Raw genomic sequence first — 19145 nt, forward strand, 5'->3', positions numbered from 1 at the left:
GCGGAGGACAGAACAATGATTTTATTTCCTGCGGAAAGTTTTCATGTTCGATTTCTGATGATTCAACTTTTAGCTTGTTTCCGTTCAGAGTCAGTTTAGGTCGGTTTTGAACTGATTGATCTAAGCTCATACGCCTCGTTTTTTATTTAAGAAGCGTTATATTAAAGCTTAATAAAGAGTGCCATAATTATGCATTCTGGCACTCTTGATCAAGCTTTAATGTTTAACCAGAAGGTTTTTTTTATATTTCTTTTTTTATTTCTCTCATAATTGTATCATGGTCATCGTGTAGAATATTTTAGACTTGTGTATAAATGTACTGTATATACATTTCTGGCATTTATATATATTTGGCATTTATGAATACAGTTTAAAACCCTTTACTTGAATGAAGTTGCAAAATATACATAAAAATATAAAAAAACACAAATAATTGCAACCATGGAAAACACCTACAGCAGGTGATCTAATCAAATGAACCGACTGAATACTGACAAGGTTTTGAAGAAATGGATAACATTTTCAGATTCACAATTCTTAATCAGCCCACAGTTTATTGTAAGATTTAAGCATTAAAATATAACCAAAACTTCACTACGGTTAAACCAGGAAGAATAAAACGATTTGATTTACAAAGATTTGCATTTCAGCGAGTAAAGCAATCAATAAAAAAGTTTATTAATACTAAATAACTTGTTTTTGTACTCCAAGCATATGCAAAAATCTGTCTGTCAAGTTAATTAAATCAGGTTTGCTATTGATTCGCTTAGTTTGTTATGGTACATCATTTGTCACCATTATTTTGCAACATTTGAAGGCATGCAATCAGGCGTTCCTTATAATGTGATACAGACACTCGCAGTCATATTTCATGTTTATATGCACAATATTTTGTGATGTACCACAGAGACAGAAACAGGCTGTAGATTGTAACGGTTCAATATCATTCGTGGCCACAGGGTGGAGACAAAACCAAATTTACCAGAAAACATATCTACTCTGCTCTTTCTATAACAAAAATAATACACTAATAAATGCTCGGTCGTTCACATTACTGCGAAATATAAACATTTTATGTTTTAGACTGCTATAGCATTCTGTTAGAAAGTATGCACTAGAAGGGACAAGAAATAAGCACTTAAAGGAACAGTCCTCCCAAAAATACTCACCCTCCAGTAATTTCCAAACCTGTATGAATTTCTTTGTTCTTCTGAACCCAAAGGAAGATACTGTTTCACCATTGACTTCCATAGTGTTTTTTCCTAGTATACAGGTTTGGAACTGCTCGAGAATTATATTCATTTTGGGGTGAACTATTCCTTTAAGAACAAACATCCTCGTGCTATCTCAAGCTCCCAATGGGGCGACGTAAAATCAGATCTGTTCCCCGAACCCCTGTTAGCGCACCCCTGGCGAAGAAGTGGATCATAATCTGGGAGTCACATTTGGTGCACGGCTGTTGTCAAACCCCAATTCAGACCACATAAAAAGAAGACGATTTCTAAAAAAAAACCGTGGCGACAAATTGAAAACATGGCAAAATAGTCTGGAAAAACATTCTTGTGTCAGTCAGCAATATCCTTCAATATCCTCCAGACGGACTACTTCTTTTTTCCCTTTAGGAATTATAAAATAAAGAGAGTTATGAGCGTTATGGCAGACAGAAATTCGTATTTCCATGAATTCAATTACATTTTCTTGAAATTTTAAGACATTACATTGTCCCCAAAATGATTTGAAGCCTCGTAACTAGAAACATTTTGCATAAATGACTCACAAAAAGAGAAGCCAGTTCTGAGAAAAGCATAATCTGTTTACAGATGCCACATTTATAAGTGCGTCGTAGCGTCACATAATCTTATATTGCACCTTAGGCTTTCTTCTCTTTTTCCCAGATTTAAGTTCCTTTGCGCTTTTCAAAATGGCACTGAATGTTTCTGTGGACATGCGTGTTGAAACCTGGATTTTTATTGGAGATAGTTTAGCTGTCAAAAAGACGGAAAAATGATTTACAGCCTCATTTCACCAAAACCAAAAGTGGGACACATTTTTAACCTCAGAAATGGTATACGAGTAACTCCAAAATGTAACGTCTCACTGCCGTCTTATTAAAGTTATATTGCCATATTTCTATAAATCCATACCTTCTTTTCTCTCTCTCAAGGCCTCTAAAAGCCTTCTTCCACCATCTTCTCCAATGTGATTCTCACCCAGATCCAGTTCAGTCAGGCAACTAGAGAACTTAACTATACTGAAAAAAAAAAAAGATAGATACGCATACAGACCAAATATACTTCATATTTTCTCAAAGAGCGTCACTTGATGGGTCAGAATCAACAGTTCAGACATATGGTAAAATATTTACTCAACGAGGCCAATCTAATCTTAAGTCTACCATTTAACAACACAATTAACACAAACATGCTGAGAAACGGTAACAGCTGTAAATGATTGTGAATGCTAACCGAGTGCATTTTAATCAGTGTTAATTAAAAATATTCAGTGTGCTGCCGAAAGAATCAGCTTCTGGTTCACTTATAACATCAGCCAAAGTTGTTTAGCGCAAAAAAAACAATGATAGTTTAATTGTTCGTGATCACTTTCTACTTTCTTCCTGTTTGACAGGAAACCAAGTAACAGCGTAACTACAACAGCAGCTTCCTATTGTGCTTTCATGCTGATTTTTCTAGTGTGTAGTCAAACTCTGATTCTATACAGTAAAAAAAAAAGTGCTATTTTTACTATTTAACATGAAATGGATTTTATTCGTTTTGCCAAAAAGCTTCGACTCATTTTGGCCAAATAGCCGATGATGATACCGATATATAATTATTTTTTATTTTGGTTTTATTTTTTATTTGTTTCAAACAATAAACGTACGTGTTACGATTAAATAAACAGTAATAAAGTTGTTTTATAACGAAAGTACATCAAAGATTCGAAAACGTATTAAAAAAAATATAAATAAACTCTACAGGCTTTTGTCAGAATTTTTTTTTTTGAGAAAGATTGTAACCATAACATATTATTTTATGATTTTGCAATCGTAGATAGTCTAAAGCGAAAAGAGTTTCTCAATTTCAAATATAAATAAATCAGTATATATATATATATATATATATATATATATATATATATATATATATATATATATATACACACACACACACACACACATTTTTTGATAAATCATTCCATGTCACCTCATAAAACTTTAGCAATTTACATTGTTGTATTGTTTATAAGGTATGTTTCTTTCCTGCGTTTTGCGTGTGATGCATAAAATTTTACTTGCAATGCTGGTTTAATCTGTTCGTATGGTTGCAGAAATAAACAAGAGCTGCATACATGTTGCAGATGTTTGCGTAAAACAGAACTAAGCTGTGTTTTTGCTGCTGTAATGGCAATGCCAAAAGTCTGTTCACAGACCTGAGAGGAAAAAGAGATGCATGAATTGCCTCATATAAGACTACTTAGAACATTTTCGGTTCACTAAAGAGTCTTTTTTTTTTATTGGGCTTGTTGAAGGGAAGCGCTTAATTTTTTAATAGCTACTATGGGATCAGTAATCTGACAGAGAAGATATACCATATGTTCTCCCTGAGAACTGAAAGCAGGCGTTTTTACTGAAATGTCTTACACTTAAATAACTGTCAACCATTACACTGAATCTGTGAATGAAATATGATGTGAAGACAGTAAAGACTTATAGGAGGCAAAAGATTTATTCGTAGAACAGATGCAGCACATTCTTATTGGAACACTTGTGAAAAAGAAGCGTTAGTTGTATTGAATGTGCAGCCGCAGTGTACCTAAAATCTTTACAGTATTTTTACATGCAGATGATGTAAAATTAATAAAAGTAAGTCACTTAAGTGCACTGTTTCATGCCTGTTTTCTGAGACCTAAAATGTGCACTTTTTAATAATGTCAAATTATAGAATACAGCTGTTTAATTGCATCAGCAAGTAAGTAAGTATGTCTTAAGTACATCTTTATATGTAATTTAATAATTATTTACATTTTCTTTCTCCAAATGAACTAACATTCATTTATGGTGAACTAAAATATATTTTAATGTTTTTGAAAAATGTATGTCATTTATTTAAATATATATTTAATGGCACATTTGCAATAATGAAGTTTAAATTTAGTACATTTAAAATATATAAACCTAAATTTAATATTGTTTAAAGGGGTCATGTGATGAGATTTCAAGTTTTCCTTTCTCTTTGGAGTGTTACAAGCTGTTAGTGCATAGATAAGATCCCTAAAGTTGCAAAGGCTAAAAGTTATTGTTTAAACACGCCCCCCGACATCTCTACGTCACAGAGTGAGATTATAGTATTCAACATTTGAAGTGGATCAGAAACGTTCATCAAAATTGTCCTAAGAAAAGAACAGAATTAGGTTTTTAGGACAATTTAAATGAAACGCAAATAAGGCGGAACTGTTATTCTCTCTGTTGTGTTGCCGCTGGCGCCATGTTCTGAAGATGCTGTGTTTCGTTGTGAAAGTGAAGGCAATTTGTTGTGCTTCCAAAAGAGGACACAGCTACCAGTGGTTAAGTTGTGTTTACAACATTGTTCCTATGGTGTCTATGGTGGCTGTGCACAGAGACTATAAAGTGGGGCAATTTCAACTCTGCAAGGAACGTCTGGTGCTTCTGACTCACAACCTTTCACTAAGTTATGTTTTCTTATTAAAAGAACCTGCTACTTCCTATACAAACGAGAGTTTTGAGCAGTGAATGGTAGTGCTTGATGTTTGTGATTTCTCCAATCACAAATGTTTTGTTTTTAGTGTGATCAGTAATTATGTCCCCGCTGGATGCAACAAATGCCTCATCTGTAAGGGCTTTTATTGTGTTTGCTTCATCACGCCAGGACGCGGCATCATTATGGTATCGTAACATTTCTGCCAAACTATTGCGCCATTTGGCCAATCGCAAAGCACTTGATAGCTGGCCAATCACGGCACACCTCGCTTTTTTATAATGATGAGCTTTATACAAATCAACTTGTTTTTTGAAACTTAAACCGCATAAACACACTAAATTATACCAAGAACACAAAATAATGTTCTTTTTAGCAACCTCACATGACCCCTTTAAAACTGTTAAAATTATAATTCAAGTAACTTACATGTGCTTTAGTACAAAAAAGCCATGACATAAAGTTAATATACTTTAAAAGTTAAACATTAAATCTGACATGTGCACATAAGTATGTTATGAAACAAAGTGTTTTATTTACACTTACACGCCTGTTATGTTACTAATACTATATTATCTGCATATACAGTTTCCTAATTATTTACTTTTGTGTTTTTAAGTACGCTACAAGCACGCTCCTCTTTTACAGGGGCAAAAGAGAATGTTAATCAAGAGTGCAGACTTTATAGCTGAGGGTGAAGACAAGCTAATTTAGTAGCTTAGTCTGGTGCAAGTAAACATTGCTTGCAGCAGCGTTAAACCCGTCAGAGCATTTTAAACATATCTTTGTGAAGTTTTATAGTCAGAAGTAGATCATATGTGTTGACAATTTCAGTTCCCAATAAAAGACAATATATATTCTCAGCCACGTACTGAGGTGGTGACACTTACAAGCAAAGGATCTCCAGGAATTGATTTAGATGATTTAGCCCCTCCTTTCCAGAGCCACCAATGGAATTATCACACATGTGCAGCTTCTCCAGCCACGGGCCTCCTGCGGCACCATGGCCACTCTTGGTTTTTTCTTGTTTTTTCTTTGTCTTCTTCCCTAACCACAACATGACATTCACAGCTGAGACTAATCTAGGATCCTGCAAAAAGACATGACTCACTGCCTCACTTCATCAACACATGGAATTCATTTTTATGATAACAGCACATAAAAAACAAAATAAAATTAAACTGGGAAACCATTTTAAATCATTTGGAAAGGCCTATAAATTAAAACACATACAGTGGCAGAGAGACGTCTCTTCCTACGTTCTCTCTCATTGGCCTATCGAGCGATGGGACAGTTTTGGAGGAAACAGCGAAATGCCGTCGGCCACACTGAGCAAGTGACTACCAGCTTCACACAACGCCTCAAACCACAAGTTCAGTTGTGGCCTCCCATAGGCCAATTCACGCCGCACCAACAAAGTCATATCAATAGCGACAGCAGATTGAGCGTAAAAAATATCACTAAAAAGTCATCACAACTTTCCAAGCCCAGCCTAAAAGCATGATCAACTGGCAAAAACAAGCACTGACCCTTGCCAAGAGCCGGCGAAACCTGACGAACACATCTGTTGCCGTTTGTTGGTGCGGCGTGAATTGGTTGTGAGAGAACATGATCAATGCATGTGTGCGAGCATGTTCAATATGTGCCATTTAGAAGTATTTGTTCATGTGTGTGAAGCTGAAATAGATAATGAGCTTCAAGACCCGTACTGTTTAATATTTACATACAATCAGGGCCAAAAATATCAGCACCTTTGGTAATTGAAAATTAATCTGTTAAAATGACAATCTTTTATTTAAAAAAAAGTTTTTATTTTTTTATAAGTTTTTTATTTAAAAAAATCCATCACAATGAGAAAAACCCAAAAATATATTTCTGATGTGAAGCAAAAGATAACTGAGCTTAACATAGTAAAGAAGTTGCTTTAAGAAAAGAGCCAGAGCAGTGAAAAATCCCATTTCCACCATCAGGGCAATAATTAAGAATTTCCAATTAACATAATATATTATAAAACTGCATGGAAGAGGACTTGTTTATATCGTCCTAATGCACTGTGAGGAGGAGAGTTTGAATGGCCAAAGACTCTACAAGGACCACAGCTGGAGAATTGCAGAACGTAGTCACGTGCTCAGAAAACCTTCAGAAAAGTTGTCAAACAGCTTTTGGAGGGTTTTAAAAAAATATTCTAGCTCATCCAAAAACAAACTCCAGCATAATCAGTTATCAGACATGACGTCAACAGATAAAAAGTGACTGACTCTGTTAGAAATCTTGAATGGGCCATGTTTGGATCTTCCAAATGTGCAATAATCCAAATATATACCTCACAAACAACACGAAAAAAGGGTCACTGAGCACAAAACCAAACTTTTGCTATGGCCATTCCAGTTCTCTGACCTGAACCCTGGAAAAAATGAGTGAAGTGAACTGAAGAGAAAAAGCACCGTCATGGAGCTGAGAATCTAAAGGGTCCGAAGTGATTCTGGATGAACCCAGTGGTTTTCAAACCTGTCATGGAGGCACCGTCTCCCTTATAGGATACACCCAATTGGCTGTTCAAAGAGCTTGATTGACAGGCAATCTAACCAATCAGAATGCTTTTATTATGTGCTGTGGCTGCCATCTGCCATCTTGCACAGCATCTACAGCCGGTCTCCATAAAAATCCACGTTAAAACTGGATAAAAAAGCAACTGAATTGAAACTTTATCAATGTAAGTAAATATAAAAATGTACGGAGGGTCACACTGTGTTGTTCCTGGATGCCCCTTGTCCTTTAAAGTACTTGTTTTGTGTAGGAGAAAACCTGTTAAATACTCAGTGTTAAATACAGCTGTATCTCAGTGTTAAATAATAAAATAATCTGTTAAAACACGTGCCCTTGTCATTTTGTGGACAAAATCCCATGAACTTCGCCCGATCGGGATTTTTTAATGCAGATGTGCGCTCATCTGTTTTCAATGCAGCTAACTTCACATCGCTTCATGTCATCTTCTCACTCATTAAACTATGACATGTCTTTACTGCAAAAAGACAGTCAACTGCGACACTCTGAAGTAATGAAACTACAAAACCATGTGCTTTTACAACCCTTTTCATAAGTTTCACGTTATATTATTGGCTCAGAAAATACACATATGCCGAGTAGCAGCAGCTGTATCCCATCTAGCCCTAACCACAAATCAGACAGAAGAGTAGATTAACTTCAGTGAATTTAAACTTAATATGGTATGTTCTGGGATTGAAATAAATTACTCTCTGATGTTCATTCATTTTTTATTATCTGCTTTATGTAAATATGAAAATAAGATCGGTTCACATGTTTGAACTGACTAGCAGACTTTAAATGTACCAGTTTGATATACCAAAAGTACGACTGCATGATATTTTTATTACGCTCATAAATATGTAGATGTATTTGTACTATACTCAGAATAAAAATTATTTTTTTTAAATATTTAAAAAATATATTTTTATAGGCTGACTTGGCACAAAAAAATCATATTGCAAATGATCACAGTGCTGCTCTATGCTCTACACACAGTGCAGCTGAAATTACTATATACTTTTTTGATTATATTGCACCTTTTTGATTTGATACAATACAGGCAATACAGTATCTGTCACAACATATTAAAGAACTACGGCTGGAATTTATTTAAAAAGGACACAATTTATAAGATGCGAGTCCTGAGACATTGTTTAATATCATAAGTAACCTAATCTGTCGGTGTGTTTTCTCAGTTTTCTCTTTGCTTTGCGTGTAGTGCGCGAGCTGCATTGTTAGTCATGGCAACAGTAACTAAGGAGGGCAGGTCTTTGCGAACGGTCAATTCCGGTCTTGCAATCTCTGATAATGAGTTGAATCAGGTGTGTTTGATAAGGGAGACATACAAAATGTTCAGACAGGACAGGTTTGAAAACCACTGCTCTAACCTCATTAGGCTTTATAGGAGAAAATGTAGTTGTTAAACTGGCAAATGGAGGTTTCAAAAAGTATTAAACAAAAGGGTGTTGTTAATTGTGGTCAATGTATATTAGAGAATTTTTTTTTGCATAATGATATTTACCCCCATTTTAGATTCTTATTATCAAATGAAAGGTTTGATTTTTGGGAGGCTTTTAAGTAAAAGATCAAACAGCATTCTTTGATCATATTTACCAAGGGTGCCAGTATTTTTGACTATCACTGTACATCTTGTACATATTTCTGTATTTGTTCTACATTTTTAAAATCAGAAGTCTTTTCTTCTCTATTGTGACATATAACCAAAGAAACAGCTTGTTTATTGGGAATTGACTGGATAATTAGATCACTGTTGTTTTATACTAATTTAATTAAATTAGTTTAATTAAATAAAAAAAAAATGGTTGATAAAATAGTTCTAATAGTAATTCTTCATAGAATTTATGTTGTTGACTTTAGAGATTACGTGACGTAATAAACATAGTTAAATCTGTTGAATAATGTGACTAATTTCAGTATTTTTAATTTTAAGATTTTTCTATTATATTATGGGTTCCTCAATTTTTTTATCAGTAAAAGTATCTGTAGAAGTTAAAAATATTTACTTAAAGTAATTCTGTAAAGTAATTAATATTGGTTAATGGTCCCATGACATGCAACTAAACAGCTCATTGAAAAAACAGATCAAAAGTCTGCACACAAATATTTTAAAAATACATTTCATGCTAAGTATATTTCAAATCTCTTTTACTGACATATCGCTTTTTTGGATTTCTACTTGTGCACAATGCACATTTTAAGCCTAAGTGTGTTTTTATTGTCTCTATTGATGATTATTCGATTAGCACAATTGAATATACTTTAATATATCTTTAGTTGGATTTCCACACAATGAAAGTGTAAATGAAAGTTGTTCCAATTTAGCAGACTTCTAATGTATCAGCTTAATATACCAAAAGTACTATTGCAGGGTATTTTTATTAAGCTCAAAGATATGTAAATGTATTTGTACTATACTTAGCATGAAAACATTTATTTTGGTATATATATTTTTCACTAGGCAGACTAGGCCAAAAAGATCATATTGTAAATGAACACAGCTCTGCTTTATACTCCACACGTACTTCAGCTGAAATTACTATATACTTTTTCATAAAATTTCACCTTTTAATTTGATAATCGTGAATTAGTTTTATTTCAGCTGATTATGCACAACCATTTGTTCATTTTAGCGCTACATTTGATTCAATTAATTATTAGCTTAAGCCCTCAAAGGCTCACAAACCCTCTTTGGGAAACCCGATTACTATTTAAATAGTAATTCAAGAGGGAAAAGAAACGGTACAAGTGCCACAAATCTATGCAAAACACAACACAAAATACGTGAACTTGTTTAAACGAGTTTGTTGTATAGTAGGTACACGTGTGTCCTACCCATCCCTCTGTGACCCTATGATATTTCCTGTTTCTCCTCTACATTGTCTCTGTGAATGTGCTATGTTGTCAAGGTGCTGTAACAGGAGTCCGAAGCAAGTATATTTGCTCAGGTGGTTTCAAAGGAGGCTTTGTGCAAGTGTGTTTAACCAGGGGGAAACCAAGAGCCCATAGGAACTCCAAGTGAATATAGCGATAACTGTGTGAATATGCACTCAGTAGTTCGGAAAATTTGTGGTACCTTTGCTCTTTGCTTTCTTTTGTCTGGAAGATGCGGTATTGCTCCTCTGGGAGATCAACTCTGTTTCATCTGAAAGAAAGAAATTCTTGAATGACGTGATTTTATACAAGATGAGGTTACATTACACGCTTTAATGTCTCCCGGTAAGTGTTGGAAAGGGAAGGATGAGATGATCATTCATTTTAGCCTTTTGACACATTCCATTCCATAACTACACATGTATTTATCCCACTCATACACAACTGTATACCACACAGAACTAAGAGGTTGTATTAGGTTTAGAAAAACAGAAAAGCCTTATCTAGAAGATAGAAGTCTTATCTTGACTTTTTTAGGATAAAAAGTCTCTGAGGCACAATTAATTCAGCAGTTTCACTACTGATGGAATGAATTAGATGATTGTAGGCAAACTCACATACACACCTGTGATGGATGTGGTCCTGTTTTGGATCTCTGCCACTTTTTGGCTGTTTTCAGCCACAGGTTTCAGGAGCTCAGTGGCACCTCCACACTGCAGCTCGTTGCCATTAATGTAGAGCTCCCTAAAGATGCGGATTGAACAATGATTGAATTTATCATTAAACTATAGAGTCTGCTTTGTGTGACGCGATGTCAGAGGCTCTTGTCCACAACAAATTAAGCCCCTGTTTATCAGTAAATTATGCTGAAATATAAAGAATTTATTTACCATAATGACTTGCAAGCAGGATGGCGTTAAACCATTTTTTAATTGTTTCTCATTTTAAAAGAAATTGGTTAAATGTCATTCTCACAGACTGTCAGATTCAGTAGTGAAGCACTAGTGGAAAAACCTGTGTTAGTGTGAACGGTTACAGAAGCCGTCAAACACATTAGCTTGATCTCTTCTCCATTCATGGTTGATGAAATCAATTCTTGACAATACCCTGTGCACACTGCATCTAAAAAAGGGCTTTACTTCAGCCTTTAAAAAGTGCATTTTTTGCACAGAACCTGCACTTTTATAGTCATCTTCCCTTGGAAAGCACTGTCTTATGAAACTGATTTACTAGCGGCTTGTTCTTAAAACAGTGCATCCAGGATGGCTGTGTGCTTTGAAATGGCTTCCAAATTTCTGGGTGCCTGCAAATATTAAATTCACACACATGTTATAGACTCATTTTGTCCTCACTGGGGCTGTATTCTTCTTGGAGTACTGAAGCTCAATGTGGACATAGTTAGATGATCCACATGCTTTAGTGTGATGGATAGCATGGATGGAAATAATTCCTTCCTGCCTTAGTATTGAAAACCTCATTTAGATGTCACCTGACCTATTACTTGATTGCTCCACTATGCCAGTTATGTCACTACCCATGGCAAGTAGGATTTGAGCCCTGCCTAGATAAGCTTTTTTGTTCGATTTGACATTTCAGAATGATTTGAAACAGCAAATGCACATACCAATAATTAACTGGGTAGAGTTACTCTATAAGTCTCATAGATATATTGCCCCTCACACAAGGACAGCTTTTGATTCCAGAGTACCTCCAGCCTTGTACAAGAGTGAGATGCCGGGAAGATGCCTTAATATGAGATCCTGGACCACAAAACCAATCAGTGGTTTGTTAGGATAGGACAATATTTGGTCGAGATACAACTATTTGAAAATCTGGAATCTGAGGTTGCCAAAAAATGATTGAGAAAATCGCCTTTAAAGGGTCATGAAACCCTAGAGCACATTTTTTGAGATGCGAACAGCTATGTACAGACTGCATTTCAGTGAGCAATTTCGCTCTACACGTTTAAAAAGCAAAGTCGAGGTTACGTCACAAAGCGTGATGTAGAGCCGTCCTACGTCACTCTTTTCTGAGAACTTATTGTGTTATACAACAAATAATGATATAGACAGAATATTGAAAGTAGAGTAAACAAAAAGTATCTGCCTTCATTCTTTTTGTTTTAAAGATATTTTAATATTAATTTGTCTGTATAATGAGTGTTGTAGGTCTGTGTTTCATTGGTCATAAAGAAAAAACAATTATCATTTTGACCAATACAGTGTATTGTTGGCTACAAATATACCCTCATGACTTAAGACAGGTTTTGTGATCCAGGGTCACATATATACGAAATAGATTTGCACACAAATCCTTCAGTTTTTATTTATGGGTCATATATTTCAGTTCGTTGATCGCTCTGTGGATATTTTTGGAACCGCTGTTATAATGGAATATATATCATATCTGCATGACTGACTTGACTGTGAAGCATCACCACAGTCTTGGCAGCTCCTAAACCAGCTCTATTGTTCACTGTAAATTAGGCTGTGCTCAACTCAATCTATTTAATTGGCCTAGTTCTGAATGCTCACATAACCTTTTTCCCAATCCCATTCTCCTCGTTCGTCTCCTGTCCTTTCCTATCTCTCTCTTAACCTTCCCATTACAGATAGGCCAAAAATAAAACTTAAAAAAGATACTTTGGTGGGCAACGCTACATTAAATAAACAAAATCACCTGATATGGCAGGACCGAGGCATTTTTAGAAATTCTAAGTATGCAGACAATCTGTCTCAGAGAAGGGTGGTGGAAAGTGTGCGTGATCTATTGGATTGTGAAAATAGCTTTAAGAGAGAGGGTCAACATAAAAGAGGACCCTGTAAATCATGTCTCTCCATGAAACCCCTGTGACCTAGTAAGACATCATTGGCTGTAAGCGCTCATCAGCTGAAGCTCACGTTCATGAATTAATATGTGATGAAATGTTTCTGCAGAAGCTGATGGATCCCAGGGGTCACAGAGATTCATAGGTTAATGGGAAACATAAGCATCTGTGGTCATAACAATCCGTACCTCACGGAACTGTTGGTGAGGAGTGAAGCTAGCAGAGCTCCGCTCCATGAACCCAAACTACAATAACACAAACTCAGGGAAGATATTCCACTGGCCCCCAAACCTCCACTCAGCAAACCTTTCAATCCTTCCGGGCCCACGCTGAGAGAGAAAGACAGACAGAGAGAACACAGAGGCCATTATTAATACTTTAAAATAATACACGCTGAAATAAAGCACACGCAAAAAAAAAAAAAGTGATTTGAGTTCAACAGGGAACCAACAGAAAACCAATGCATTTAAATGCAAAAATGTGTACTGTCCGAAAGGCCCCTAATAAAAAGTAATGCTAGTTTAATTCCCTGGATTTTGGGAGTTTATTAAAAAATATGAGATTTCATTAAGATACTGGCATAATAATGGCATTGTTACAATTACGATCCGTTGTATTAGATTTTATAGAGATGTTGCAATGCAGACAGTGTACCACCAAATGTACTGTAGTGACAAACTGGAATGCTTGTGGTACACAAATTGTAAGTGCAGCGTACACTCTCAGTGAGCTCGTGAAACAGCTATGAAACCGTGTAACTCACAGTGACAGCTTCTTTTTTGATTATAGTTCAATGGAAGCATTCTAGTATTGTTGCCTTGCATACACTTTGCGTGACTTTTTTTCCCGAACCAGCTAAGTGTAAACCGCGTCCCGCAGCCGATTCTGAAGATTTTTATTGGTCATATCAATCACAGCGCTGACTGCACATGCACAGCGTTGTGCAATTTCTCAAGCTTTCAGGAATTCAAAGTGCATCTGAGGACATTCACACAACAAACAATCAGATGTTCGCTCACCATGTGTAGTCCAGGCAGAGGGTGGTGAGGTAGCTGATGACTGCGGCCTTGGCCAGTCGCTCCAGAGACCCTTCAGTTAGTTTGCAATCAAGTAGCTCCAGTGATTTGAAGGGATAAACTGTCCTCCCCCTCTTTTCCAAAAGACGACACTATCAGAACAAACACATGTGAATTAAATTATACAGCTGGGTTAATGAAATGCAATAAAATGTGGAAAATGTTTTTAATCATTGATTTTACGATTGCTATTATATTGCGCACAATCACCTGCATTTATATTACAACAATGTGATGACAACCATCCATAACACTAGATGCTGAGTTTTGCACATGCAGACTTGCTTTTTCTACAGAAAATGTACAAATCCGTTTCACGCAGCGCGACTTCATTTCATACTTTTTTTTAAGAATACAACTGTTTCTTATGCACACAACAGAAAGACCACATAATAGCATAATTTCCATCATAGTCAAAAAGATTTAAGACTGGTCTGTGCACTCACAGTCACTGCTAAGCAATTAGGAAGACGTCACTCAACTGGCTAAATGAAATAAATACACAGAGATCAAAGCTGCAGTTCTTGACAAAACAGCTGTGTGTAATCGTTTTCTAACTGTGAGAAAAAGAATAATTGCATGCAGGTATCTACTGTAGCCTATACGAAGCTCCCCTCGAACGCCATTCTGTAGATTAGTGATGCAAAAAAAAACTCCCAGAATAATAGGACCTCTTATAAAACTCCCAGACAACTTATTGTTATAAGTATCTGACCGGCACATATAAATCTCTGTGTGTGCCAAATTTATATGTTAGGACTGTCCTAAGAGCACTCAAGTGCAGAACTTCAATTGCATGCTTATCCACCACATTTGTTTTCCTTACATTCAATGTCTGCAGGTCAGTGGCATATGGCAGTGATTTTCACAGCATCAAAGCTGTTCTGGAAGTAAATCTAACCATTTAATTGGACAGATTTTTCCGATTTATATGAGCTGAAGTGTGAACATGTTGCCCCTGGAAGGGAATGAAAATGGGTGTGGACTGCAGGATAATAAAAGTGTGTCAGTAGCCATAACATATAATCAGCAGAAGCATGCGCTGTCTAAAGAGGGGCCTTTTTAACGGTTATACAGAGTGGTTTAGGAAACGTAACACTATAATATTACAGCATAATTTTGCTAAATTGCTCATAATTTTGGAAACAGAAACTTGGCCGTTTCTATACATTTCTAAGAGGTGATCCATGGTTCAATCCATGCTTGATTTGTTGGTCATACCAAAAGTATATATACTTCTGTATCAACTCAGAAGTCATTGAGTTGAAGGATATTTAATGTGACATATTTACTATATATATATATTTTTTTACTACATATATATATATATATATATATATATATATATATATATATATATATATATATATATATATATATATATATATATATTTACTACACACATATATATATTAAATAAGTATATATATATATATATATATATATATATATATATATATATATATATATATATACATACATTATATATTATATGTACTCTCAGGTTTCTCTCAACTTACAACCTACACATGTTACAAGTGTAGGAAAAATAATCAAAAGTTGTGGCAGTAGCCAAAAATGTCTTGTCTTCATTAGGTTTTCATGAGAGTGACATCCTGCCATACCCTCAGAGGTATTGTGGTTCTCGTTGAAAAGAACCACAATACAGACCAGTGGTTGGCAGCCAATACCCTCTCAAACCAAAAAGCACCACTACGTACAGACTGATGTTTATAAAGACATTACATTTACTTTCATTGTCTATATTATGTAAAATGAAGTGGAAATGCACAGATGAGAAGATTGTGAATGATGGAAAAGGGAGAGAGAGAGAGAAAGCAGGTGCATTTAACAAGTAAAGCCAATTTGTTTTTGCAACAAACTGCAGAGACGACAGAAACAAAAATTCTGGAACCAAAAATGGTTGTGTAATACAGATTTCTTTCCAACGCTAAACTGATCCGGTGTTAAGATAAAATGTTAGCAGTTATGCCTCATTACCATTTACTGCTGAAATAAAGGACACATATCTTACTGTGAATTATGTGGCTGAACAAACTTTTTTTTTTGTTCGCACAGGAAGGTTTGGGTTGTATTGCAGCAGGCTTGGCTACTCTGGTGTACTCTTTCTCTCTCTTGTGTGCTGGAGCGAGCATCCTGAGACCAAATGATTTCCATAACTGCCAATCACAAAACTAGGATATACAGTAAAGCGGGATCGGTGCTCACCAGCTCGACTATATCTTTTTGCTTGAGAGACAGACTCCAGATGTGGAATTCTTGTGCGTGTGTGTAACGCTCGTCCCGTAGAGCCATTAACAGAGGCCGAAGGCTGGGCTGAACGGTGTCTGAAGGCCCGCAATCTGGAAACGACAGCATTATCTACAGAGGAGGGAGAAGGAGAGACGGAGGCATTGAGCGAGAAGGAGATGCGTGCAGTAGACATTTTAAATGAACATTAAGAAAAAGGGAGTCGCTAATTAACAGGTGGGTCTCATTAAATGTGCCCGTGAACATGTCTGTTTCACCCCAAAAAGGGGAGGTAAAAAGGAAATAACTGTTTAATGAAATCTCATTAGTTCCCACAGATCATCCGACCAAACAACACAACGTTTAAGAGGTCATTCGTTAAGTCATTAACACTTTATTTAAAAGTGAATAAAGGCTTTAATTTGGATCTGTTCATAATGCACGCAATAGCCTCAAAAAGACTTAAAATTCACTTTACAAATATTACACAAAATGTATCCAATTAACATTTGATATTAAATAATATTGATGCCTGTTGTTAAAAAAACAAACAATTTTCTGTAATCCTAAAATTCTTACCTTCTGTAAGAAACTTTCTTTTTTAACAAAGTGAAAGGTACATCTGTTGAAGTGCTATCTGTATTTGACCTCTTGTGTCTTATTTTGGCATCATAATATTTGCAGGCCCTATTTTACGTCGGCCTATAGCTGCTACATATAATATGTTCTATAATATACAAAACACACATAACAACCAAGCAAACAAAATACATAAATGCAAACTGGAGTGGATTTATTTCACACTTGGAGTACTTTCTTAACATGGACAAAGAACACCTGACTTTCTTAACATGGACAAACATACCTCCAAATATCTTTTGTGTTAGGCGCTACATGTTGAACATCATTACATTGTTTTTTTTAGGCGAACCGTTTCTTTAAGTGTCTTTCTTGACGTGTCAAGCTAACCAGTAACTAAATCAGTAACTTCCCAGTAATCAGTAACTTCCCAGTTGACTTCTTTATCCGCGTTACCTTTTTGAGAGGCTCCTGTCTGTCGATTTGTTGAAGGATGTCGTGTCTGAGGCCCGCGCTGGGACAGCTGTTAGTCTGCGTGCAGTGATGCTCGTACCTCTTCCAGAGCGCGCGGAGCTGCGCCGCTTTATCGTCGGCGGCGCTCTTCACTGCAGACTGCGCCTTCCGCATGACGATGCTAAACGCTTTTCGAAATCAATTAATTAATTAGTAACCGTTGATGTGTTGAGGTTAGAGTTTTTCTAGCGCATTAAATAAACTTAATCGTATTTGCTTGTCGTTAACTGTTTGTTTGGGAACGCGTCGGCGCTCTGCGTCGGTTGCCGTAGCAACACCAAAGCCATACAAAAAAACTAGATCCTCTTTCGCGCCCAATTCTATCAGTTTACCCTCAGGTTTTAACTTGTTCTTTAAAACCCAAAAGGAAATATTAAGTGATATTAGGTTGTAATTATTCATAACATCTCTTTATGTTATGACATGACAGGAAGGTGATTAAATAATGTTTATATTATTTACGAAATCGGGTGAATAAGTGCCATTTTGTGTAACGCACCTAAATAAGCCAGACAGAATGTTGCACGACTTCTTATAACAGTTTTGAAACGTTCTTCTGTACATTCTGAGGAAACATATTCCGTGTCCATTTCGATCAATGTCATAAGCGGCGTTTTATGCAGCCACGGTTTTACTGAAACCACTGATACCACAAAAGATCACGGGAGATCCATAATATGAAAGAGGTCTTTTCTGGGCCTCCACCTGAAGCCAAACCACAGAAAAGGGCTCATGTTTAATACCTTTTTAATGCATTTAAAATTGGCCTTACTTGTAGTATTAGACTGGTTGTCCAGAACACTGGAGTCAGACATTGTCCTTTTTCACCCCTTCGGGACGGGAGGGGGTCCACCACTGATGGTGCTGGGAATCCATATATAAATGATTAATTCGAGGGTAGTGACTGATTTTATCTGCTATTATTTTATTGTTTTGGTCACATTAACAGCGTAGTCAACAAGAGTACAATACTGTATTACGTTGCAGTCGCTTCCCAGCAGGGACACAGCGTCATAAGACCAACATTTAATGTTGTGTTAACTCAATGTCCAATACTGACATTGATATTTGACGTTTTCAAAGTTGATTAACATGCGGGATTAGCAGGGATTAACACAAAATTCAACTTTTAGTGCATGATAGAGGTGGAACTGCACAATAATCAAAGTGATAATCAAAACCAGATAGATGTATTTTGGCATATCGTCTAAAGTAGGAGCTGTAAAGAGCATTTGCAATTAAGGACACATGCAAAAAATTACACTTTAGAATCATATTGGTAGATAGATAGATAGATAGATAGATAGATAGATAGATAGATAGATAGATAGATAGATAGATAGATAGAACCACCTACAAAGCTGTTACAGCTGGATTAAAGCAGGAGGGGTTTAATGTATTGCTTTCTGTTCGCTAAAGCGCCTCCCCATGAAATATGTTATGAAGAGGATTATGAAGGGAAAATGTTCACAGAACCGAGGAGGAGCTCACAGCAACAACGAGCAATAGAAAGAAAATGATCAAGACAAATAATGTTTATAGAACACTTTTGTGCTTGTTTGCGAAGGGTTTCAAGTACTTTAGCATTGGCCTTGACCTTGTAAGGCTTGGGAGGATCCATCTCCCCCTGATAAGTCAGATAAGTGTTCAGGAGTTGAGAATACAGGTCTGTATGGTATTAGGGTCGGCACTTTCAAAGAAAAAAATTCTACTTGACAAATTTGAAACATATGAGTATGCGTCTTA

The 19145-nt window shown here is 36.0% G+C and overlaps 1 protein-coding gene across 2 annotated transcripts; it reads right to left on the reverse strand.

Annotated features, from left to right (window-relative positions):
* Positions 1-548: 548 nt before the first annotated feature.
* Positions 549-17654, reverse strand: LOC122362703. Of its 2 annotated transcripts, XM_043264261.1 has the most exons (10): positions 17343-17654; positions 16287-16439; positions 14001-14149; positions 13170-13310; positions 10780-10898; positions 10357-10425; positions 5606-5762; positions 2145-2251; positions 1870-1985; positions 549-1616 (listed from the first exon to the last, which is right to left on the reverse strand). In XM_043264261.1, exons 1-10 carry the CDS (start codon positions 17511-17513, stop codon positions 1602-1604), a joined length of 1197 nt encoding a protein of 398 aa, XP_043120196.1. In that variant the 5' UTR covers positions 17514-17654; the 3' UTR covers positions 549-1601. The 2 variants fall into 2 exon arrangements, with proteins under 2 accessions (XP_043120196.1, XP_043120195.1); XM_043264260.1 differs by having other exon boundaries at positions 549-1985.
* Between the last annotated feature and the right edge of the window lie 1491 nt (positions 17655-19145).

This window comes from Puntigrus tetrazona, chromosome 18, assembly GCF_018831695.1.
Source record: "Puntigrus tetrazona isolate hp1 chromosome 18, ASM1883169v1, whole genome shotgun sequence".
Classification (NCBI taxonomy): domain Eukaryota; kingdom Metazoa; phylum Chordata; class Actinopteri; order Cypriniformes; family Cyprinidae; genus Puntigrus; species Puntigrus tetrazona.

Excerpts from the sequence above, each read along its gene's own strand:
- LOC122362703 (XM_043264260.1), bottom strand. The coding sequence starts at position 17,513 with ATGCGGAAGGCGCAGTCTGCAGTGAAGAGCGCCGCCGACGATAAAGCG. Across the intron at positions 10,899-13,169 it reads CTCACCAACAGTTCCGTGAG|GGAGCTCTACATTAATGGCA; the intron begins GTACGGATTGTT and ends CCGCATCTTTAG. Across the intron at positions 2,252-5,605 it reads TTCCTGGAGATCCTTTGCTT|TATAGTTAAGTTCTCTAGTT; the intron begins GTAAGTGTCACC and ends TTTTTTTTTCAG.